Source organism: Melospiza melodia, chromosome 2 (genome assembly GCF_035770615.1).
Source record: "Melospiza melodia melodia isolate bMelMel2 chromosome 2, bMelMel2.pri, whole genome shotgun sequence".
Classification (NCBI taxonomy): domain Eukaryota; kingdom Metazoa; phylum Chordata; class Aves; order Passeriformes; family Passerellidae; genus Melospiza; species Melospiza melodia.
The window spans coordinates 64,811,553-64,834,637 of NC_086195.1; the positions used below are offsets into that span (position 1 = coordinate 64,811,553).

Sequence of the window (23,085 nt, forward strand, 5' to 3'; positions counted from 1 at the left end):
CAGTTAAATGTGATTTTTCAAATAGCATGATGTGGAAACTGTTGACAAATGCAGAGTGTTGGTTTTTTGACTACAGAAATCACTCTCCTCTTACTCACACTTTCCCTCTTGGGGCTCAAATTCATCCACTACTCTGTCTGGTTCTTCTTATCCCTTCTTACTCACTGTTAGAACTTATTCCTTGCCACTGCCTAAGCCAACAGCTAGAATTATCTCTGGGTCTTCAAGAGATGTAAATCATAGAATCATTAACTTAAAGCTGCATCAAGTTGGCCAAGGACATGTCCAGTCCAATTTGGAAAATCTCCAAGTACAGAGACTCTAAATACTCTCTCAGCACCTATTCCAGGCCTACAATCAGCAGGAATTTCCTTTGCCACAGCTCATAGTTACTGACTTTTGTCTTGTCCCTGTGCATTTCAGAAAAGAGTTTGACTTTACTTTCTTTGCAAGCCCTTTTGGGATACTTTTAGATTCCTGTTGGAATGGGAGGATCTCTTCTATAACCTGAGCAGAACCAGCCCCCTCATTTTTTGTTTTTTCTTCACCTGCTCTGAGCCCTAACCCCTGTGGGAGGGTACCATGCAGTGATGTTAATCTAGCAGGGGAGCTGTTGTAAGAAATGTAGAGATAGAATTGGCACATAGCTCTTGGTGCTTGGGAGGGGTCAGTGAGGGACACAAAAATACACAAAATATCCCTTGAAGCCTTGGTTCATCTGCTGCATTTCGTCATACAAAATTCAGGACAGTCATTGCAGTGAATTCCGTGCTATTTTCAGACAAACAAAACAGTGCAGGAAAGAAGGAGTTAAACAGACACAGAAAATGAAGGCTGATGTTAGATGTCAGCTGCTTTGTATAAAAAGGTGGTGATGAGGACACAGCCCAGGGGAAATCTGGGGATCTTGTGACTGTTTCAGGAAGAGACCACAGTAAAAGAGAAGACATTTGCAGCAGTGGATTGAAGACTGAGAAGTGAAATGAAAGCAGAGGTGAATACGCACACACAGAACCAGATACAGCTGAAGCAGTTCAAGGGTCCATGCTGGGACCGCTGCTGTTTAAGATCTTCATTAAGGACAATAGATGGTGGGATTGAGTTCACCCTCTGCAAGTTTGCAGATGACACAAAACTGCTTTGTGCAGCTGATATGCTCGAAGGAAAATAGGCCACACAGAGGAATCTTGTCAGGCTTGAGGAGTGGGCCTGTGTGAACATTGTGATTTTCAACATGGCCAAGAACAGGATCCTTCACTTGAATCAAGGCAATCCTTTGAAGATCTCTTCAAGCCCAAACCATCCTATGATTCTGTGATTATAAACTCAGGTACAGACTTTCTTTATTGGAACATGTGCTTTTCATAAAATCCAAATGCTTTGCTAAATAGGGCAGATTTGAGCAGATCACTGACTTGAAAGAAAACTGAGAAAAAAAATCTGACAACACCAATTTTTCCTCTATTTCTTCACCTGCAGAATTCAGTTTTCTTTTTTCTGAAATGGGTTGCTTTTTAAAATAAAATTCAACCACCATATAGAGTCCAATTCAAAATACAGATGAAAAGCTTTAGCCACCCTAAAGCAAGTTTTTTTCTGAAATATGTATTCCTTCATGAAACATTTAAATGTTGAGGGGTTTTATTCTTTTGCTTCTTTGCATCTGAAACTGATTTTTGGGAACTTGTTGTCATTCATGAGAGAGAACTTTTTATTTCTTTGCACTTGTTCTTTAGAAAGTTTGGAAAGCAACCTCCGAACACCTACCTACGCCTGCTTTATTTAAAAACCATCCAAAATGGGCAATGGAATTGAAAATAACAGACAGATGTGTATAAAGACAGGGAAAATGAGTATAATGGCAGTAATATAGACAGGGCACACAGTCCATACAGTTTACAGTAAGGGAAGAACCTGGATGGAGCCAAAAGATGTCACTCACCCCAAAGGATTTCTTCCTTGAACTCTCTGGCCTGGCACTCAGGTGCTCCTTTCCACAAGCCAGTTTTGGTTTATGCTCAGGCCATTGAGACACATTTTAGGAATGGTTTACATCTGCAGGCAAGCTAAGCAGAATCAATGTGCTCCCATGGGGACTGGGATTGATATTATGACTGCTATTATCTGTTTTGTGCACAATATAAAAAGAATAAAAGATCTGTGTGTCCTTGCATCTGCTGTCCTGCCATCTGTGAGTGCTGTCTCAGAGGTCAAGCACAATTTAGCTTTTAGAGATTAAATGGGATTCACTGGCTATATAAACCACTTCATTAGAGATAATATAGTTCTATTTGACATTCCCACAGGGGAATTAGGGAGACAAGGATTATGCAAAGTAGTATCGTCCGTTTAATGCCGAATTTGGAAGAGGTAAATTAGGAACTGATTCAGTGACTACAAGCAACTTTGGCCTTCATGATTTGCAAGGGGCACAAAACCCAGAGAGATTCTTGGAATGTAGTTTTTCTCTAAAAAATATTAGAGGTCATTGCTAAAATGCTTTTATGCTAGTACACAGTTTAAGGGCAAGTTTACCAAGTTTAAGGGCAAATCTAAAACTCGGAGGCACTCTGTAATTATTTTCCTAGAAAAAGCACAGAACTGCTCAGAGAAAAAGCCATGCAGATCTGGATATTATTTTAAACAGAAAATTTCACTTCTTTCTTGTATGTTAAATTATTGGATTCTTTTGGAATAGCAGCTTTTCTAAAGAATATCGATTTTTTACATTGAAAACAATTGTTTCTTGGCATAGACCAGTATTGGCATATTTGAATTTTAATATTATTGACAAAGTTTGAATGCATTTTGTTTTAAAATATATATGGAAATGTAGCATCATCCTAATTCATTCCATTCAGCAGATTGTTGTGGGGGAGGAGGCAATACTCTGTAGTACCAAGAATAAATTAAATATAATTAATAATGTACATTTTGTAGGTAAAACACCTTTTTTCACATTTCAATAATTTTTAAAGCAATCTTTTCCACAGGAGCCACTTTAACTCAGACACAGACAGCAATTTAAATATTAAAACATCATTAATTATGATCCTCCCCACAGGTTTGATTTACTCTTTATCAATGGTTAAATGCTTTGTAGAGTCTTTGCTGCCTTCAGTAGATAGTTTTCATTCACACAGCTGAGCTCTCTAACAGATAAATTGCTCTTTATCTTGCTTTTTTTTTTATTTTTTTCCTAGATTGAATGCTCAAGTATATCTGACTACTCAGAAAAAATTATCAAGGCCAACCACTTGGACAACAGTAAGACTTATATAATTTTTTTTCAGGAAAAAGAGAAGATAACTGTTTTGCTTTTGCTGATTAATTTATGTTGTGTGTTTTACATGTGAATGGTAGTTTTGCAGAATATACTTATGTAAATGCAAAACTAAACACCTCTTTCTAGGCACTACAATAATTCCTCACAGGAATTACTGTCAATTCTGTATGTATCAGAGACGAAAAAAGGAAATAGAAATGATCAATGGGAAGTTCGGTTTAGCATAGGAGAAGGAAGACCCTAAATTAGAACTGAACTTATCAAATTAATTCTGCCATTAGAATTTCACCTTCTCTTTTAAACAGAATAGAAATACAAACACCTATGCTGACATTCAAATTGAGATAAGGTTTAAAGCAAAAATTTTTTGCTAAGTTTTCTGACTCCCCACTTTAAGAAAATACTTTTTTCAAAACCTTTTCAAAATGCACACTCACACAAATGAAAATGTTCAAATCATAAAATAAAAATATCATATAAAACTTTTTTGATTGAAATGAAAGCTGATGAAATTTCCAAGTATGTGGAAAATCTAAATTAGAAAAAAACAACAACAAAAAACTAACCAAAACTTAGATGTAACCCCAAGCTGCTGAAAACCCTTAGCAAAAAATAATCCCCAACAAGTTCTATTTCATGCCTTCAATCCTCCTCCAAATCACAGCACTCAAGATATCTTTGTAACAACCTAAAAAGTCAGTCTTTTTTTAACGGAGGCCGTGAGACAGCTCCTGTTTGAAGTGCTTTTTTGCGAAGAGCTTGCCTTTGCTGCAGAGCAGGTCATGGCTGGGCTGTAGCCAGTGCCCCCACTTTCAGCTGTGTCTGCGCTGATGCTCTTCCTGCACATGTGCAGGAATGAGTTTCTGTGCTGGTTCACATCTGCTCTGATTTTTCTTGCCATCACTGGCAGTTTGTAACTACCCTGAGCTCTCTGGGAGGAATATTTATTGTACATTTATTGGGCATTCAGGTGTTGTGGTGTGAAACAGCAGTGGTGTGGGATACAAGGGGCCAGCCAGCCTATGCAACTCTTGGTTCAGGAAAAGAAGGAAGCAAAGAAGCAGAAAATACTCTTTCCACAGTAGGGATAAGGCACTAAAGCAGTGAGGTGTGACCTCTGTGGTTGTCCTAAACCTTGGATGCAGAGGCTGTGCGTTCCCAGAACAGCTTTCATTGGCTAGAGACAGAAATAGCACACTGTGGATCAATTTGTGTTTGGATTTCCAGCAGAGGAGTTGTGTGTGAAGGAACCACTGTCAGAATACATTAGAAGGTTCCAGTGTTCTCCAGAAGGTGCAGAAGATTTTTATCTCTGCTTTTCCCTCCTGTTTCTACAAGGAGAGAGGCACTGGGAAACTGTGGAGGCAGGAGCAGAGCCCTCTCCCTTTGGGAGGAGACTTGGCAGGTTCAGCAGTCTGCCTGACTGCAGTTTGGTCTGCAAACTGCACACCTGAACCAACATTTACACTTTCACACTCCACACTGACCCACATTCACTTCTATTTTAATGCAGCCAGGTACTGAGCCAAAGGATCTTGTTGCTCATGGAAATTTTCCTTTCCCCACCCCCCCAAATGTTTTGAGCAAAGCAAAGTCAGCAAAAGGGGCTGAACCAAGGGAAAACCCACTGCTTCTAGAACAGATACAGGCAATACATCTGGGGACAGCACAATCTGTCCCCATATGATGCCTTATGAGGTGAAGGGAGGTGGGAGGAACCAGTGCTGCTGCTGCTGCTGCTTTCACTGTGACTGTTCTGGGTATAAGCAGGGGGCTTCAAAGCCAGGTGTGTCACTCTGGCAGCTGCCAACAGCACTAAAATTCACTCCAAAAGAATTGGGGCAGTGGAAGTTCTTGGGAGAAAAGAGAACTAAAGAGAACTCATGGCTGGAGCTTATAGACATGAGGATTCTTCAGTATAACAAGAGATGAACTGTTGAATCACTAACTGTGAAAGAAATGAGATTAAAGAATGGCAAAGAGAACTCTGCTCTTTTCCAGTCAGGTTCCTCTTACAGCTGATACTTTGTGGTACCAGTCTGAGTCAGAGTGTTCCCAATTTCTTAGGGGGCCAGTCTGGATTAAAAATTTGCTATGCAAGTCGAGTGGCCACATCTGGTTAGAGTAATACTAGTACTGCATGTATTTGGGAAAAACAAAACCTCCTTTTCCCTGGACTGAGTTCCAAAAATCATTCAACCCACACTTCCAGACTCAGCCAGCTAACCTAGTTCTAGCTAAGTTATATTAAATTAAATTACCTTAATTTTTCTGAAACTGAATGTTGACTATTTCATCAATAAAAACCGGTCATTAAAAATTGCCATTAATTAAGAGTAGTGAAGTAATCTTATAAATTAGTAATGAAAAGTAAAATATTCACCTAATTCCTAAATTTCAAGTTCATCTGTTACCTTTTCAAGGAAGAATCCAGAACCATGAGACTTTATCCACTGCAACAAGCAATAAAAGCATGAGAGAAACATACTCTGAAAATTATCTAGCACAAGCTGAATATACATTTGTAAATAGGATTTCTTTTTTTTTTTAAGCAGGAATGAGTGATGACTTGTGTAGTGGTCCTAAAACAAAATTATTTGTTACAACTGAACTAAATATGGCCCAGCATTCAAGCATTAGTGTGTAAATCTGCAGGGATGTTTAAATGCTTCTAAGTGGATTCTTTGCTATACTTGGTCAATGATCTCGAAATCTGCCAAATTTTAAAGGGCATTTTAAAATGAGATCATACAGGTAACCAGGTAAGACCTATTTTTCTGTTGTTTTTAGACATGGTGGGGGTTTTTTTTGGCCTTTGATTTTTGCGTTGTTTATTTTTTTTCCTTTTATACTGCTACTAAAATTGCTATTTATTATACGTACTTGGAATAGTTTTTAAAGTGTGAAGTGCATTGAGTCACATGGAGTCATGCCTTATGGACAGGCATTCAAGAAGAGAATCATATTGAAAAGGTCAGCCTGACATTCACCAGTAAGGATCTTAGGTGTTTTATTATGTGAAACGTATTTCTTTGGATTCTCTTTTCAGTAATCACAATATTTAAAGGTAAAGTGGAAGAAGTTGAATTACCTGTGGATCAAGTAGACATCATCATCAGCGAGTGGATGGGTTACTGTCTGTTCTATGAGTCAATGTTAAACACAGTCATCTTCGCACGAGACAAGTGGCTGGTAGGTGCTCTGCATGCCGTGCTCCTCGCTGGAGCAGTCACCATTTACTTTCTGACTACAAGCTTTCCCTTCCCTCCTGTGGCCATAACGAGACACAGTCACATCTCCAAGGGCCATTTCCCAGGCTTTAACGAGGAGATGACAAAGGGAACCTCAGTGAAAGAGCTTTGCTTTTGATCAAGTGCTGGCCGGCCAAGTTTGCCTAGACACTGTCTAATGACATTGCCGCAGGCTGCAAGGCTAAAGCTGGTGTGCAAATCTGAAGGAAAACAATAAAGGCATGCAAGGGGTGCTTGTCTGGTTTTTGTATGTGCAGTTCAAAATGTGATGTCTTTGTCAGGTGAATAGATTACGAGATCCATTTCCCCACAATTCATCAACAGAAACCTGGAGGGCTAATGTTTCCAGACCGAGCTGCTTTGTACGTGGTAGCAATTGAAGACAGACAGTACAAGGACTTCAAAATTCACTGTGAGTAAGCACCTGCCAGTAACACTTTTCTGTGGTTATTTCCCTAAAATCTTTCATTTCCAGTAGCCTACTGTGATCTCTGCAGGCCAGAATTCCAATATGAATGTGGACTCTGAGAAAATGTTGGTCTGCTGATAAGTTCAGGAAATTTGCAGTAATTTAAAGAGCACTAAGGAGAGATGCATGTATAAACTGATGAAGACTTCGCCTAGAGCTGTATTAATACCTCTAGCTATATTTAAAATGTGGATTAAAGGAGATTTAGTTTAGTTGTTGTTTTGATAAATATATAATCCATCATAACAGCCACAAAGCCCAGTAATATTCTTTTGCCATTCAGGCCCTTATTTTTGTTTTTAACATAACAAAAATATAAAAGTAGTAAGATGCAAATAATTTGTACATGTGAAGAAATAAACCTAGAAAAAAATTATATCTCCATGATTGCTTGTCAAAAAGAAAAAAAAAACCACAACACATATAAGTTTTCAAAAAATATTTAATGTGAGAATTTTTAAATTAAAAATAAGGATCAGAAATTTAAATTTCACTTATATGTTAAGAAAGGGTTCTCATTTTGGGGTTTTTTATACTTCATAGATGCATAAAATTGACCTTTCCTTTTCTTTTAAAATGTTGGGAGAGTTTCCTTGAAGTATCATTGAATAACTGGTGCTGTTAGTGACATCTACAAGTGACCTAGTCCAGACTCCTGCTGTGATCAAATGAACAAGTTTTACATTATTTCATTCTTCTTTTCAACATTTCTTGATTTTATTTATTTTTCAAAGCTGAGCAGTTTCACTTAAAGGTATTTTCCATTATGGGAAAAAAATAACCACAAAATTCCTAAGCAGATTTATTAACCAAAGATACATGTGAAAATTTGGGTTAAATTAGTGGGTTCAGACAACCTTTAAATAAAAATGCCTAACTCCTCATTCCTTGACTCTCACCTCCTCCCAGAAAAGAGGCTTGGTGTTTCTATAATCAAATTCAGTGCTAATACACAGAACTGCCAGTTGGTCAAAATTGCTATTTTGGGTCAAAAGCGAGCCCAGTGCAGTGGGGCGGTGACAAGAAGTCTCTGTAGGTGCCAGGAAGGATTATAACTCCCTCTCAAGCACAGCCTAGATTTTTCTCCTCAGCTATGTGATGACCTTGACAGTTAAACTCCTTACAAAATATACAGACTCAAATGGATGTATGAGGCATCCATTCTGTAAAGGAATCAGAGCCATTTTGGCCTAGAATCTTTCATTTTGCTTTTGAATGCCTTCATTTCTAGACTTTAATATTTTTCTTTTCTCACAGACAATACATCTGTTTTCAAATTGTTTCATTTTGAGCCATGTGAAAAAATGTACAGTCATTTTTTCCTCTTCTAAAATGTTGTTTTCCTTTAAGACACCTTACTTTCTGATTTCACTTCTGATTTCCCTTCCCCCCATTACCTTATATACCTCTGTGTCTGCAGTTATTTCTGTCCCACTATCTGCACCACCATCTTCTCTCCTTTCCATTTCTAAATCCTTGATGGTGTCTCCTTACATTTCAGTTTTTCATCTTTTTCTCTCTTAAGGAGGATAGAGACTTGCCTTCATATGAGATGCAGACTTGAGCATTTTAAAGAGTGTTCAAGAACCATTATATTGACAAAGAAATAATGCAATATGAGGTTTCTAAAAAAATCTAACTTCTGATTTTTCTAACTGAAGATTAATGCCAGAGAGCACTACTACAGTCAATTACTCTGATTTACTGCAAAATGTAAAACATATAATTTTATTTCTTACCTCCTCTGACAGCTCTCTCCCTAAGACAGATTGGGCCACATATTTCAAAGGTATCCCATGTGGGCTGAGGTGCAGTAAATTATAGAGGCCCCAATAATAAATAAAGAATTAATAAATTGTTTCTTCAGGGTTTCCTAATTAATTTTTTCTGAGTAATCACATAAAAATGTATGACTTTTTTAAATGTAATCTGAAGTTCTCACATACTCATGATGCCTGAAGCAAAAGTTACAGCTCCCTTTAAATGCTGAAAAATTCACAACCCAATAAAGAGATATCAAAGAATCATTCGTGTCCATGTTTTTCCAATTTAGGAATATGCAGATTTTTATATCACATGACATTTTCTGTCATACTCCTCTGGAAACCCCAGTAGCTCAAATGCTGTGCCCTAAAAAAATGAGACACTTCAAACATGCTCACAAATGTGTTTATCTGTTTACTTTTTGTTTTTTGTTCAAGTAATTTATAAAAAATGGTATTCAGTTTAGATGTTGAGATGAAGCACTGAATGGACCTTGACTTACATGCTTCAGAAGACAAAGATTTCACTTGTTTGACAGTTCTTGTTTTCACTTTGTTAAACAAATTTAAAAGCAAAGACAGTGTACTTCTTCATTTCTCAATGTTTTCATTTTCTGCAAAAAATCCTCAACATGATAAGAAGCATCTATTGGAACACTCAGAAGAACAATTCAAATATAGAGGATTGGCATGGCTTTTAAATCTTTTCAAAGTGAACCTTTTGCTTTTCTATCATAAAATTGGAGTCCCAACTATTGAAACACCTGCAATTCTACTCCTGCCAGTAATTTTCTTGCTGAAACTAAAACTACTAAAATAATCAAAAGAGCATGAAAACTGCCAATTGAGTGGGAATCTATGAGAAAAAAAAATAAAAAACAACCACAACAACAAAAAAAAAACCCCAACACTCAGCCTGGCATCAGATGATTTTGGTCAACAATCACAAGCATCTAAAGCCACAAAAATCATTGACAAATCTCATATAAAACAGTTTTGGAGACACCAAAAAATAACGGCCACGAGTTCAAAGATATACGTTGAGGGCTTATTTTGCCAGAACTGCATTACCTGTAAAATAGCAATGATGACATAGATGACATAGATGCCCCAGCTGGGGCAGGGAGCAAAGAGCTGAAGGAGACATCTGAAAATTAGGGGATGGTAGAAATTCTTTCAAAAGAAAAATGCTTTGAGAAGCAAAAAAATATTTTCTATTACTGCTGCTAACCTTGACAAATCCATTTGCCCTGACAGGGTGGGAGAATGTGTACGGCTTTGACATGACCTGTATTAGGGATGTTGCCATGAAGGAGCCCTTGGTGGACATAGTAGATCCAAAGCAAGTGGTGACCAACGCCTGCTTAATAAAGGTTTGGTAATTCTGAATAGACCTCACTGTGACTGTTTACACCTAACTGCAGGGCTCTTTTGGGACCTGCTGCTTGTGTTTTGCTTGCTTTGAAGCAGCTGCAGAAGGCATCATTGCAGAATGCTGGCACATTAGGAAGGAAAATTGTGCAGTTTTAGATTAGCCAGGTCTTGCATGTTTCACGTGCTCAGTATTGTCACATGACCTGAGCATGAACACTGATACCTTGATTTCTTATGGAATTCCCAAAGGCAAGATGCTCCTTGTGTCTTACAAATTTTACTTGTGCAAATACTGGATGAAGAGAGACATGGTATATTTAGATATGAATTTTAATTGCCCTGCCTTTTAGTAAATAGAGGTTGGAAATTGCTGATTGAGCACTGCTGAGGAGAAGGGGTAAATTATTCTGTTTGCAGTAAGAAAGTCTTAAGCATCAGTTCTGAATTGATGATGAAATAATTAAGTGCAGAACATGTGATCAGATTTGGAACTCAATTTATTTCTCTAACTTCCTAATTCTTAGCCTTATATAGAATTCTCTCTCAGCCCCAACATCTGCACCCAGAGTTTTAACTGGTACCCTGCTCTACATGTGAGACAGAAAGGTCACTAAACCCTGTTCACAAGATCATGTTAACAATGAAGGAACTGCCTGCAGGAACACTTGAAAGCTCTAAAATTCCCTTCAGGTGAAGGAATCCTCATGTGGGACAACTGTCCTGAACAAGGCTGTCTGCATCAATAGCACTGGTAGTACCAGGTCCATGAATCCAAGAGCTCGTTTATCCCAAAGAATCAGTTCTATCTTTTCCCTTTCACTTTTTGCCAGTGAAAAACACGGCATTAACTATTCCCATATGCAAAGGGAAAGCTGTGCCTCCAGTCTGCAAAACCTTTACTGAAAGCAAAGGAACAGAAGCAGAAACTCTGCATGAGTACGAATGCATGCACAGTCCATCTGCACTGAGGGGAACACAAGATGGCTGTGCCTGAAAACAGCCTCAACCAGGGCGATTTAAAATTGCAGCACACACAAAAGAAACAGCTATTTAGACTCTATGAAATATGTCCAGAGAGAAAGAGATCAGGGAGCAAAATGGGTTGGCTGCTCTGGAATAAAAAGCTGCACGCCCTTAATTGAAGTGCAAATCCAACGCTTTATTTAGAAGGTCTTTGAAAGTAATTTCGTTTACGATGACAGACAACAATTTTCCAAGTGTTTCTATTCTGGTTTTATATTTAGTTTTGACATCTTTTGTCCATAAACTGAATGGTGCTGTACCATGTAGAGGCACCATGAGAGCAAAGCAGGTAATAAGTACACAAGCACAAACCACCCTCCGTTCCAGAATCAGTTGCTAATCTCACAAACTGATCACTAAGCAAAGAGAAAATTGCCAATGAAAAGCATGAAGGAGGGAGATTTGTGTTCAAGATAGCAATATGAAAGCAGGAAAAAAACAGATTCTGTAGTTATATATTTTTTAATTTAATTTATTTTTGCACATGATTTATTTATATAAAATGCATTTCTTTTCTCCTGAAAATATTTGTGAATTCAGAGAATAATATTAGCCTAAGAAAACATTTGAGAATAAACAAAGCCATAATGTTTAATTATTCAAATGTTTTATTACAGCACTTTTGGATAGCACAGCTTGTTCATATTAGATTCACAGAGGGATTTTTAGGGTTGTATTCAACCCAAAGCCAGCTAATTTAGGGTGCCTACCAGATGAGTCTGAGTTCTCTCTACATTAGTCATTGGATGGACCAGTCACTAGATACATACCTCAGAGACCAGTCAGAGCCTTGTGCTTCTGCAGTTATTTCAATTATTCCATTTTAATTTAGATGCTCTGAATGGTTCTACAAAATCAGCAAAATAAGACATCAACTGTGCATGCTGTGTAGCCATGGCACGTACCAGACATGCTGGAGACTTGAGTAAAATTTCCTCTTTTTTACTCCTCAGAAACTGGATGTAACTCAAGTCCTGAATGCTTTAAGGAATTTTAGGCACTGGACCACAGGCGCGCTAGGGGTGATGCATGCAGGGAATGCAGCATCCTCTCTGCTGTGAGAGCCATTCTCTTGTGCATGATCTTTTAAATACATCTGAGGGACACAGGAATTGTCCTGCCAAATATGAATCCTGTGTTTAACATCCTCAGCAAATCAGCCAGGGAGAGTAGTGAGAACAAAGCATCTTCAAACCACCCAAATCAGTAAGTGAACTCGGGAATAAGTGTACAGGTGTCCTGCTGGGGGCCTACTGCTTTCAGTAACACTGCCCAAAAATATGGAAAAGTTTGTTTCATACTTAATAAAACAGTTGTGGTTTCTTCTCTGATCCAAAAAACAAACAAACAAACAAATTAAAGAACTCCATCAAACCTGGACATCCACTGAGATTTGCACATTTACCTTATTTCCATGCTCACAAAGTCCTAGCTGAATAACCTGACTGTCTGGGAAGGAGAACAGGAAAGAGGTGCCATGGCACTCTAGAAGCAACCTTAACTCCAGTTTCTGTCATTTGTCTCCTGTGCAGTTAGCTGTAACAAGTGTTGCCATTTTATATAAGCATATATGGTTGCCAGAGTACAATTCAAGATCACCAAAACCAGACTTGGCCATTCTCAGAATTATATTAATTAATAAAAAATGTCTCTTACCTTGCGTTGTATAAAAGCTATGTTTCTGTCCTGAAAAAATAGACTGAAAAAATGACCAACAGTTTATTTAGGATATCTGTTTAATATTTTTGAGAAATTTCTACTGACTTCTCTAATGAAAATATTTCCTAGTGCTTTTGATTCCACTTTACCCTGCACAGCAAACACAGCTCAGAGAGAGTGAGCTAGCTCCCTTTTAAGTGCCTCATCACTAGACTTAAGTCCCAATTTCCCCACAGTGAGATCACTAAAAAGACACTAAAACTTACAGAAGTCTGCAGCTATCACCCACCAGTCCAGTTTAGCTTGGCAAAGCAAATTTTGCAGGCTGCTGTGGAACTCTGCCAAGAGACCTCAGAAGTTCTCATTCCTACCATGCTTTTTTCTTACCCTCTTTTAAGGGAAAAAAGCCAAAAACATTTTAAGGTTGTCACAGCTTTAAATGACCAGTTATATGCATAGGTCACACAGGATAAACACTAATGCCTCAGGGTGTCGTTGCAATGCAGTAGAGTAATTTTTATTATGGTTAAGTTGTTCTTGAACAATAATGTTAACCAGACAGGCCAGAGCTATGGCTTGCTTAAATCATCTCCCCATAAGTCTTCCTCTTCCAAGTCTCATAAAAACATATGTGGTCCATGCAAAGACCTCAGTAACTGAAATATGGCTGCATCTTTCTATGTCTCTTTTTGCAGTCCTACCTTAGATTACAGAGGGCAATTTCTGCACGAGTCCTAAAAGAGGCTAAAAGAGCCCTCTAATGGGCAGTCTGGACTCTGCTCTCCATTCTTGCAGTGCAAGTCTTAAGAAATGCTGGTGAGGTCAGACACACAATTCCTGACTACAGCTGGTAGAGAAAATTTGGATTTCTGCCTACAAAATTCTGTTTCCCTGTGTTCATGAGCAATAAGGGCACCAGAGCAACGAGACTGAACAATGAAGTAACCAGAAAGCGCACACATTTCCCACAGCTTTAGAATAATACTTCAGACTTACCATCCTCCCTATCATCACTACAACTTTTGGAAACAACATAGATAAAAGCAGTACCTAGCTAGAAAAATCAGATCCATCTGAAAAACACAGTTTAAGCCTTGAACAGTGGGATTTAAATATTGATGGAAATAAGCAATCCTGAAGACTACATTGTCCCGTCCAACTACTGCCATCAAGCCATAGTATGATTGACATAATTTGTTTGTCTTGTTCAAGAGCAAGATCCCTGTGCTCACTGTTTGAAATCAATTACCTGAAACATAACTAGAAAACATCACCATCAAAAAGAAGGCCCCTCTTGTGCCTCAGATGTTTTGACTGCTTGACATGTCAAATCGCTTTCCTTTCCAGAGATGCAAAAACAAATAAGGTTATTTTTATTAAAAACTCAACTCTGGCATCTTTCCTCATGCTGACAGTCCCTGATGATAAAAGATCTTGAACTGGACCTATATATCCATTTCAACATCTACCTGTATTTATCAGAGCACCTTTCTAGCCTGATTTTTCCCAGCTCCTACAGGCCCTCCCTGCCATTCCCAAGAACACACGCTCTTCAGTGAGAGTCCTCTCTCTCAGCTTAGTGAGATAACTGCCTCATTTGCTCGTTATTCGGTATATTAGAATACCCCTCTGATTGCTTACAGTTTTAAAAAGCTGCCAGTCATCTTTGTGTCTGATCATTAAATGAGATACTAAAGTACCTCATTTTAACACTTAACCTGAGAGTCACAGGCATCTGCGTGTAAATGTCATTTCTTTCACCTCCAAACAGGAAGTAGATATTTATACAGTGAAGACTGAGGAATTGGAATTTACTTCTGCATTCTGCCTCCAAATTCAACGCAATGATTACATTCATGCCTTGGTCACCTATTTTAATATCGAATTTACAAAGTGCCACAAGAAGATGGGATTTTCTACAGGTAATCTGTATTTCTTTTAATTTCATTTCTGTTGCTATCAGTCTATCAGTGCTGCTGGTTAGATGGTACAGGAAGGTTTAATGTACCACCACATTTGAATTTCAGTGATAAAAACTATTGTAATTTTGGGGGTGGTGAGCGGGATGGGGAAAGGACAACAGCTCTTAGGAATTCTGTGGAAACAGAGGCAGAATTTCACAATGGCTATCAAGCTTAGAGCTCAGCAGGAATTATGACCTGTGAATTTATGTCCCTTGCCAGTTCTATCTAAATCCTGTGTCAAGTTTCTCAGATTAGACAGAGAATTATCAACTCAGAGAGAAATAGCAGCTCTGCATCCGAGTTTTCCGCAAATCCAAAACCTAACAAAGCTTGCCCCAGAGCCTAGACCAAAACTACCATTTTCTCCAAGCTATAAAAACACACATACTGATTATGTGAGTTGTCTCTAACAACCTAGATGTGAAACTCTAACTTGCCTTGGTGAGCAGATATTTAAAGGAATAAGTCCATTCCCTTAAGGCATTATTTACCAGACTGAATAAACCAGAGAGTCTTGCAATAAATGCAAAAACCTCATCCTGTAGACAGCCTTTGTCTAGACAGGAGGGTGAAGTGTTCAGTTTATCATGATGTGGTAGGTGCAGAAGAATTACTCCATGAAAAGGTTGTTTGGCCATCTGCTGCTGAAGGTCACTACTGTGCAGAAGACCGGTAAAGATTCTCAGCTGGTGTCTACTGGCAAAGCTGCACTGAATTCAGTAAAATTCACCAGCTTGTAGGACATGTCAAAACATGCTTCGTTGATATGTATCTTCATAAATTATGAATAAGTGTTTAATTTGGGGTGGACTTGGAGACCTGGGCCTGCATTACACACACCCCCTGTTGTTAGGGCACAAGTTTCCAGTTATGTCAGGCTTTTCTAGGGAACATGGCCCTACACACCAACTACGTGGGTGTGTACAAGGCAGCAGTTATGACTTAGAATATAAATTCAATTTCGTTTCAGTCTGACATGTTTTCAGTTAGAAATTTTACACAGCCATGTCCAAATGGTAAACAGTCTGGATCAGAACTCCTACAAGAAGATATCTCATTTAACAATTGGGATTAACAGTCATTAAAACTGTCTGGACAAATAGACAGAATTTATCTGGTAAAATCCTTTTCCTTTCGACAATACCAATTTTCCAGCACAGTTTCTGAAAAAAGTTGGTTTATATAGATCTTCTGATTCTAGAATTTTAGAAAAGAGTTAAAAATTCCTGTTGTACTAGTTTTTAAAAAAAGCATCAGTATTTTCCCAGTCAGAAACAATTTTCAAAGCCAAGTAATTTTTTTGAAACATTGATGCTGAAAGGAAATAAAATCATTATTTTATTAAAGTGTTAATAATGATACCATACAGTGACCTTATGTGACTAAGGGATACAAATAGAAGAAAAATAAATTTATCAGAGGCTTTTTTTGCCAAATTAGGAAGTCTTTGAGCTCCTACAGCTATTCTTAGGTTCCTAGATGCTCTTCACTGCAAGAATGGTAGGAACAAAAAGTGACCAGTACAAGATCATTAGGCACTGCTCAAAGATTGAAACTTAAATCAGAAATAGAACCAAAGAAGTAAATTAAAAACCTGAAATAGCAAAGGGTCCTCAAAGTGATTCTGCTAAGCAAGACTAGAAATTAATTTAGACCAGTTTCCATCTCTAGCAAATTGCCCAAAATGCCTTTTAATAGTCCCAAAAGAGATCAAGGTGCAAATGCCCTTTTATCCGCTCTATCCTGGAAACTAAAAAATTTGCTGGTTTGGGATCACTAGTCAAATGTTTCATCTGCAACACTGCGATTAATAATTTTTGATGGACCTTTCCTTCATGCTTTTTTATCATTGCTTTTTGAACTAATTTTGATTTCTGAAATTCAAAGCACTTAGTGGTAAAGATTTTCCCAATTTGAACATGTGTGGGTTGAAAGAAAAGCATAAAAATGTGCCTATCCTGCCCTGTAACCCTTTTTGTGGAATCTTTCTTGCTGGGTGTGATTCACATCTGACACATTCAAGTAAAAATTGGAAGACAACTCCCAGACAGCCAACAGAATTGTGTTCCAAAGCATATTTCCTAATATAGTACATAAAGTACTCTATGAAAAGAAAGGATTTTTCTCAATTGTTTCCAAGTCATAATTTGATTTGCAAGGCATTTAAGAAATTTCAATAAGCAATACCCATATATATGTATTTTTAGCACCCGATGCTCCTTATACTCACTGGAAGCAAACTGTCTTCTACTTGGAGGACTATTTAACTGTGAGACGAGGAGAAGAAATCTATGGGACCATATCCATGAAACCAAATGCAAAAAATGTGGTAAGTCAGCATCCCTGATCCTAACTCCACCTCTACTGACCACAAGCTATGATCCGCAATAAAGAAAATGCATAGGGGTAAAACAATGAGTGTGCTAAAGGCATTCATGTTTATTAGGAAGAGCTCCAGTCAGAGCCTCACCAAAGCTGATGACAGCAGTGGTAAAGCAGTGCTAATGTTACAGAAGTCAGCCTGCAAGCAGGCTAGCATGGGAAGAGAGAAAGGATTCAGGTGCATCACTGAGTCAGCTGTCCTCTGCAATCAGCTTTACTCACATTTTGTGACGCAAGCAGGCAAGGGGTTTTTCACAGTGTCACTGAAATCAGTGGAAAGATCCCTTCTGCCAACACAGGGTGATCAAGAGTAAGCACTTCAGTTCCACATCTATGAGCACTGAGTGATTTGCCACTCAGTGCCCAAGGACAGTCCAACAGGAAATTAAGTAACACATTTCAGAGGAATGCTTGTATGAACTCACTGATCGAATGTACTTGAACTCAGTAACTGAGTGAAAATGTTGTTTAAAAATTGTGCCTTTCCATAGAAAATAGAGATGCTTTATTTAAGACTAAAGCTAAAGTATGATGGATATGACACTACCATGACTGCTGAAAACTTCCTCAGTTTCTCTGCTATGGGTTGAGTCCCTCTAGTGCTTCTTTTAACTGGTAAGGAGACTGTGAGACACGGTCTGCTAGACAACCTATGGCTGGGTAGAACAAAACATGAGAATTATGGCTTCTGGGAGAAACACTAGACCATTGTCTGCCAAAAATATTCAGCAGTATCTCTTCACTCTCTATTACAGTAAACAGCAGTTAAAATAACCTGTAATCCATCTATGCAGTTGTAACTGTTGAAAAATTGCATTTGTTAACTGCAACAAATCTTAACATTTCATTGTCTTCCCTTTTTTTATTCATTTCCATTTTTATACCAAACACAGACTAGATATGGTAGTGTTGATACAGAGGGAGAAATAAACACAAAATAAACTTGACATTAAAACAAACACATTCACCCCTAAGGCTACTTGCTGAAAGAGGAAAATAATCTGTTTCCCCACCTTTATGTTGTCCTAAGGGGACTGGAATATTTTCTTTTGGTTTGAATGTACCAATTTTCAGAGAGGGGAAAAATGAATAAAATATCTCAAATTTGTTCACACAACAGTAAGCACCTGAATGCAGATTTGGGTGCTAAAATAAATGTGTTCTTGATAGTTGTCATAAGACAGAGAGACCACCTCGGTTCAAAAGGATTTGATACTGCTTTGTTCTTCTGAAACATGAAGTTTTTCAAAAGCTTGCATAGACACAGCTTCTTTCTGTAGGGCTGTGTAGTGCCTCTTCCCTATAAACGTGTCATTATAAGATAAAAAATGACTGTACAATGGGAGGTTTACTAGATCTATTCTGCAACAACCCCCTAGTGGGAAAGCCCTTCGGCCTAAATTAAGAGCATCTCAATGGGAGATAAAAATTTTGATAGGATACATATGATAACAGCATTTCAGAAGATTCCTAAACCAGGAAGTAACCAGGACATTAAATCCACTTCAGGAAGAGTATAGAAATAGGACCTAAGCACAGATTGTATGATGAATGCTATTAAACATCTTACAGCCTGCTTTCTCAGTGTTAGCACCATTTAAAACCAGAAGTTAGAAACCACCACAGGAATCTTTTGAATCTGCTGGTCTTTTCAACCCAAGCAATGATAACTGAATTAATACAGTAAACTTATGGTCTTACTTACATGTTGCATTTAAATCTTTTTACAGCGTGACCTGGATTTCACAGTAGACTTGGATTTTAAAGGACAGCTATGTGAAATGTCAGTATCTAATGACTACAAAATGCGTTAGCAAGAAACCTCGCAGAGAGATGAAAAGGAGAATTTTATCAAGTCTTGAACTGCTGAGCTTCAAGCTAGGAACAACTGATCACAAGATTATTATATTAAATACTAGAATGTTTACTCTGATGGAGGGTGGTAACCTGATCTTTCTTGCAGATAGTACAGGGGGCTGGGATCCCACTGTGAATGTACAGTATACAGAACTGTAGCTTTTGTTAAACATAGAAAAAAAAATAAGCAACAGTCTTGAGTGTTCTGGTTAACTTTAGGATGGCAGAAGATGCATATACAAATTGTATTACTTACTGTGAATTTCTGGTTCTTCCAAGCTTTGCATGTTAAAGATGATTAGGGCAGTTTTCTCACTATGAAAGACTACTACAGCACATTACTGTGATAGTATTACTGGACTTATATTCAATATAAATGAATATATATATATTGTACATGAGGAAAAAAAAGTCATTTCATAATAGGAATTTGTTTTGTGATTAATTAATTCTCATTACGCAGTTATGGAAAGATACTGATGTTACCTCTGGCGCTACTCTAGGCAGTGATATATTCCATTAACTGTCCGATGTTATAGCTTTGGTAAATATTCCATGCAAAGTGTAGATAAGAGCTGGGCATTTACAGGAAGTTCAACAACTATATTTTTGAATGTCCTCTGAAAATGTGGACCATTAGTTTTGAAATTCACCTTCACAACTGGATGTCTGTCAGAGCTTTAAAAAACATTAGCTTTTTATCCTTGAAAATATTCTGTGGTGAGTTTTTATAGCTGGATTTTGCATGAGACTTTCAGAAATCAGACACCTAGTATTTAAATGTGATGAATGCAAAGTCTCTGAAATGGTGGATAATTCATGCTTCTTGCCCATGCCATATTTCAGTTCTTTGCAAAATTCTTAATACAAAATAATTTTTAAAAAATAGGAATTCGTGTTACCTTTTGGTGATGTTTTAGATAAGTTTTAAATTGCAAATACTATTCTCAAGAGTGCAGTAATTTGCAGGAGCAAGTTAATGTCTTTAAAAAAAATGTCGATGGCTTCTGATATTACTAAGATGTCTGTAGCTTTCCCATCCCCTTGAGTCCCTTGTTTTTCGTACCAAATCTCCTGCTTATTGTTAAAATATTAAGTGCTTATAATTCCTCATACGTATGCATCAGGTCTTTTTACTATATGAATGTGGGCCATTTAATCGTGTAATTCATCAACTGCATCACCAGTCCTATCGACACATTTTCCAGTCCGTCTGGCATTAGGCACTAAATCATGTTCTATCTTGTACTGGATAAGATTGACTAGTTTTTTGCCTAAAAATATTTTTAATCACCTGCAAATAAAGCATACTTGAAGATGTATTTTGCCAGTATTTGTCAACTTCTCACTTTTTAGAAACCTGTTTCTATTGATTTTTCCTCCACAGAAACTGTACAGTGCCTCCATTTTCTTATGGTTTTAAGAATATGATCTGGGGATTTTATCAAATGGTATCTATGTAGAGTGAAATTAAATTGTAATTCAGCAGTAAAAGATACTGTTTGCAATTTAGCTCACCACTGTTGTTTTAAAGCTTCTTTCATACTTTTGGATTGAGGATGAACAACTTACCTTACAAAATTGAGCTTATCTGTGAAATATTGCTGTCATTTTCAGGGAATGAGTTCAGCTACTCTTTCAGTAATGGACTGGGAAAAAAACATCTAAAAGTCCCTTTCTAGTCCCTTTCTGTGATTCTAGGAATTTTAAGTAAGGAAATCTACCATAGTTTCTCTCAGATCCTCTATTTATATAAAAATCCACTCAAACAATGCTTTCATATTCTTCTTTGCCACTAATCACTGAGATATCTATTACTGAAAGAGGAAAGACTTTTACTTTGTTTGCCTAAATTATACTTTGAAAGCATTTCAAACCATCCACTTCTCTAGCCCACAACATAAATATTTAATAACTTTAATATTAAAAGAATAATAAAGAAGGGGGGAAAAGTCTCATACCTTATTTAAAACAAAACAAAACAAAACAAAAAGATAAAGAAAAATAAAGAAAAAAAGAGAAAAAAAGAATAAAAAAGGAAAAAAAATATTCCCAAGGGTCTTTACTGAAAATGTTTCATTTTTGCCTGACAGAAAGCACTGGTCAAGAAGCAGCAAAAAATCCCCGCTTGATCAGAATTGCTCATTAACCAATTTGAGAAGTATTTAAGAACTGCTGTACATCGATTTCCCTGCCTCATCTTTCAACTGTTGACAGTGAAGTGTTGGTCTCTCTTCAATAGTGGCCGCCTTGCCTTCGTACTTGAAGTGCCCATTCACTTTAGTGTTGCAGGATTACATCCTGACTGATACTGTTAATGGCACAGTTCTGAGGTGGTCACCACACCTCAGGCACATTCCATCCTGGAAAATTAGCTTCTGCTTTTCTTCATATCAAAAAAAAAATAATGTATTTCTCCATGAGAGAAAGAACTGAGAGTGTCTACTGGAGTGCTGAGTGCCTTCAAATCACAGTGATCAAAAAGCAAATGCAGGCTTGCAAGGCCATTAAAGCTGTTACCTACCAACAAGGTTCTGAAAGCACCAGTGAGTTCGGCACACACAGCATGGGCTAGGTCAGCGTCAGTGAAACAGGTATGCAAAGACCTCGCAGGTCAGGTGCAATCAGCTACAAGGCTTTCCTCAGCAATCCAAGTCCAGGTAACTACCACACAGTCTGAGCCTCATTTTCTCAAGGCTTTAATAAGAAAGTTTCTCATGGACCCAGGACTGAACCCAAGCCACTGATTTTCAAAGCTTTGCATTAAGATATAATGACAAAATGACGGTTGAGAGCTGAAACAGACACGTGTTTTAAAGATTTAATTCCCTTCCCACAGACAGGAAAAGAAGATCATGAGCTGAGGACAGAGCATGAGAAAGAAACAGAAATACAGTATTTACACAAAAGACTGTCCCTGATGAGTAACACAGCGCTGGAGAAAAGAGAAAGCAGGTCGCTTCTGTCTTGACTCTGATCTTAAGGCAGAAGTATTAAAGCACTCCTCAGGGATTGTTCTGTCACTTGAAACAAAAAGGAGCATTCAAAAAAAGCTCCATGCTGAGCATGCCTCTAAAAGACACAGTGGGCAATTCACACTTGCAGTTCTTGACAGGATTAAGGAAGTAGTCCCTAGTGTTAGGGGGCCACTGTATTCCCAAGGTTCTCTAAAGAACAGCATAGTATGGCTCTATTCTCATAAGAGCTTCTTATTCCCAGCACCAGTTAACCCTTGCCAGATGTCAATAGTTTCAGGTTTGGTTTTTGCAGGGGCTGTTCTGGGGACCTTTCTATGTGCATAATTAGGGGTTTACAGCCTTTTACTACTGTCTTAGACTTCTAATAAGAGTTGAAACTGTCCAAAATGGGAACAAGGATATTATCTGAGGAGATAATATTTACCCAGTAATACCCAAGACAGGTTTTTACCACAGTGCTAATTTGAAGAACCTTCTCAGAGATAATTTCTAACAGGATTTGTTTTAAATTTAGTATTAATTAAGAAATTAATTTAACACATACAGATTTGATTATAGATAACTTCATTGACTTAGAAGGTAAGTTTATACATGGTATTCTATGCACATAATGAAGACTAAGTCCCTGCTTTAGGAAGATTAGAAAGTACAGGGCTGACCTGCTGGAAAGCAGCTCTTCAGAGAAGGACCTGGGGATGCTGGTGGACAACAAGCTGTACATGAGCCAGATGTGTGCCCCTGAGGCCAAGAAGGTCAATAGTATCCAAGGTGCCTTAGGAAGAACATTGTCAATAGGTTGAAGGAGGTGATCTTGCCCTTCCACTCAGCCCTGGTGAGGAGAATCTGGAGTGCTGTGTCCAGTCCAAGAGAGACATGGAGCTCCTGGAGCAGATCTAGCAGAGGGGAATGAGGATGACTGGGGGACAGGAGCATCTCTCTCAGGAGGAAAGGCTGAGGGAGCTGGGCCTGTCAGCCTCAAGAAGAGAAGACTGCAAGGGGACCTTTTCAATGTCTGTAAGCACCTTAAGGGGGAGTGCCAAGAGAATGAGTCCAGACTCTTCTCAGTGGTGCCAACCAAT

The 23,085-nt window shown here is 38.0% G+C and overlaps 1 protein-coding gene across 3 annotated transcripts in view; it reads left to right on the top strand.

Annotated features, from left to right (window-relative positions):
- The window catches only part of PRMT8 (protein arginine methyltransferase 8), a 58,197-nt gene extending 37,847 nt beyond the window's left edge, over positions 1-20,350 (top strand). For all 3 annotated transcript variants that reach the window (XM_063148590.1, XM_063148592.1, XM_063148589.1), the window contains exons 5-11: positions 3,204-3,267; positions 6,336-6,478; positions 6,862-6,949; positions 10,027-10,142; positions 14,597-14,747; positions 16,997-17,118; positions 18,902-20,350. In XM_063148590.1, coding sequence (XP_063004660.1) covers positions 3,204-3,267; positions 6,336-6,478; positions 6,862-6,949; positions 10,027-10,142; positions 14,597-14,747; positions 16,997-17,118; positions 18,902-18,985 — 768 coding nt within the window. In that variant the 3' untranslated portion in view covers positions 18,986-20,350. The remainder of the gene's footprint in view (positions 1-3,203; positions 3,268-6,335; positions 6,479-6,861; positions 6,950-10,026; positions 10,143-14,596; positions 14,748-16,996; positions 17,119-18,901) is intronic.
- Positions 20,351-23,085: the final 2,735 nt, after the last annotated feature.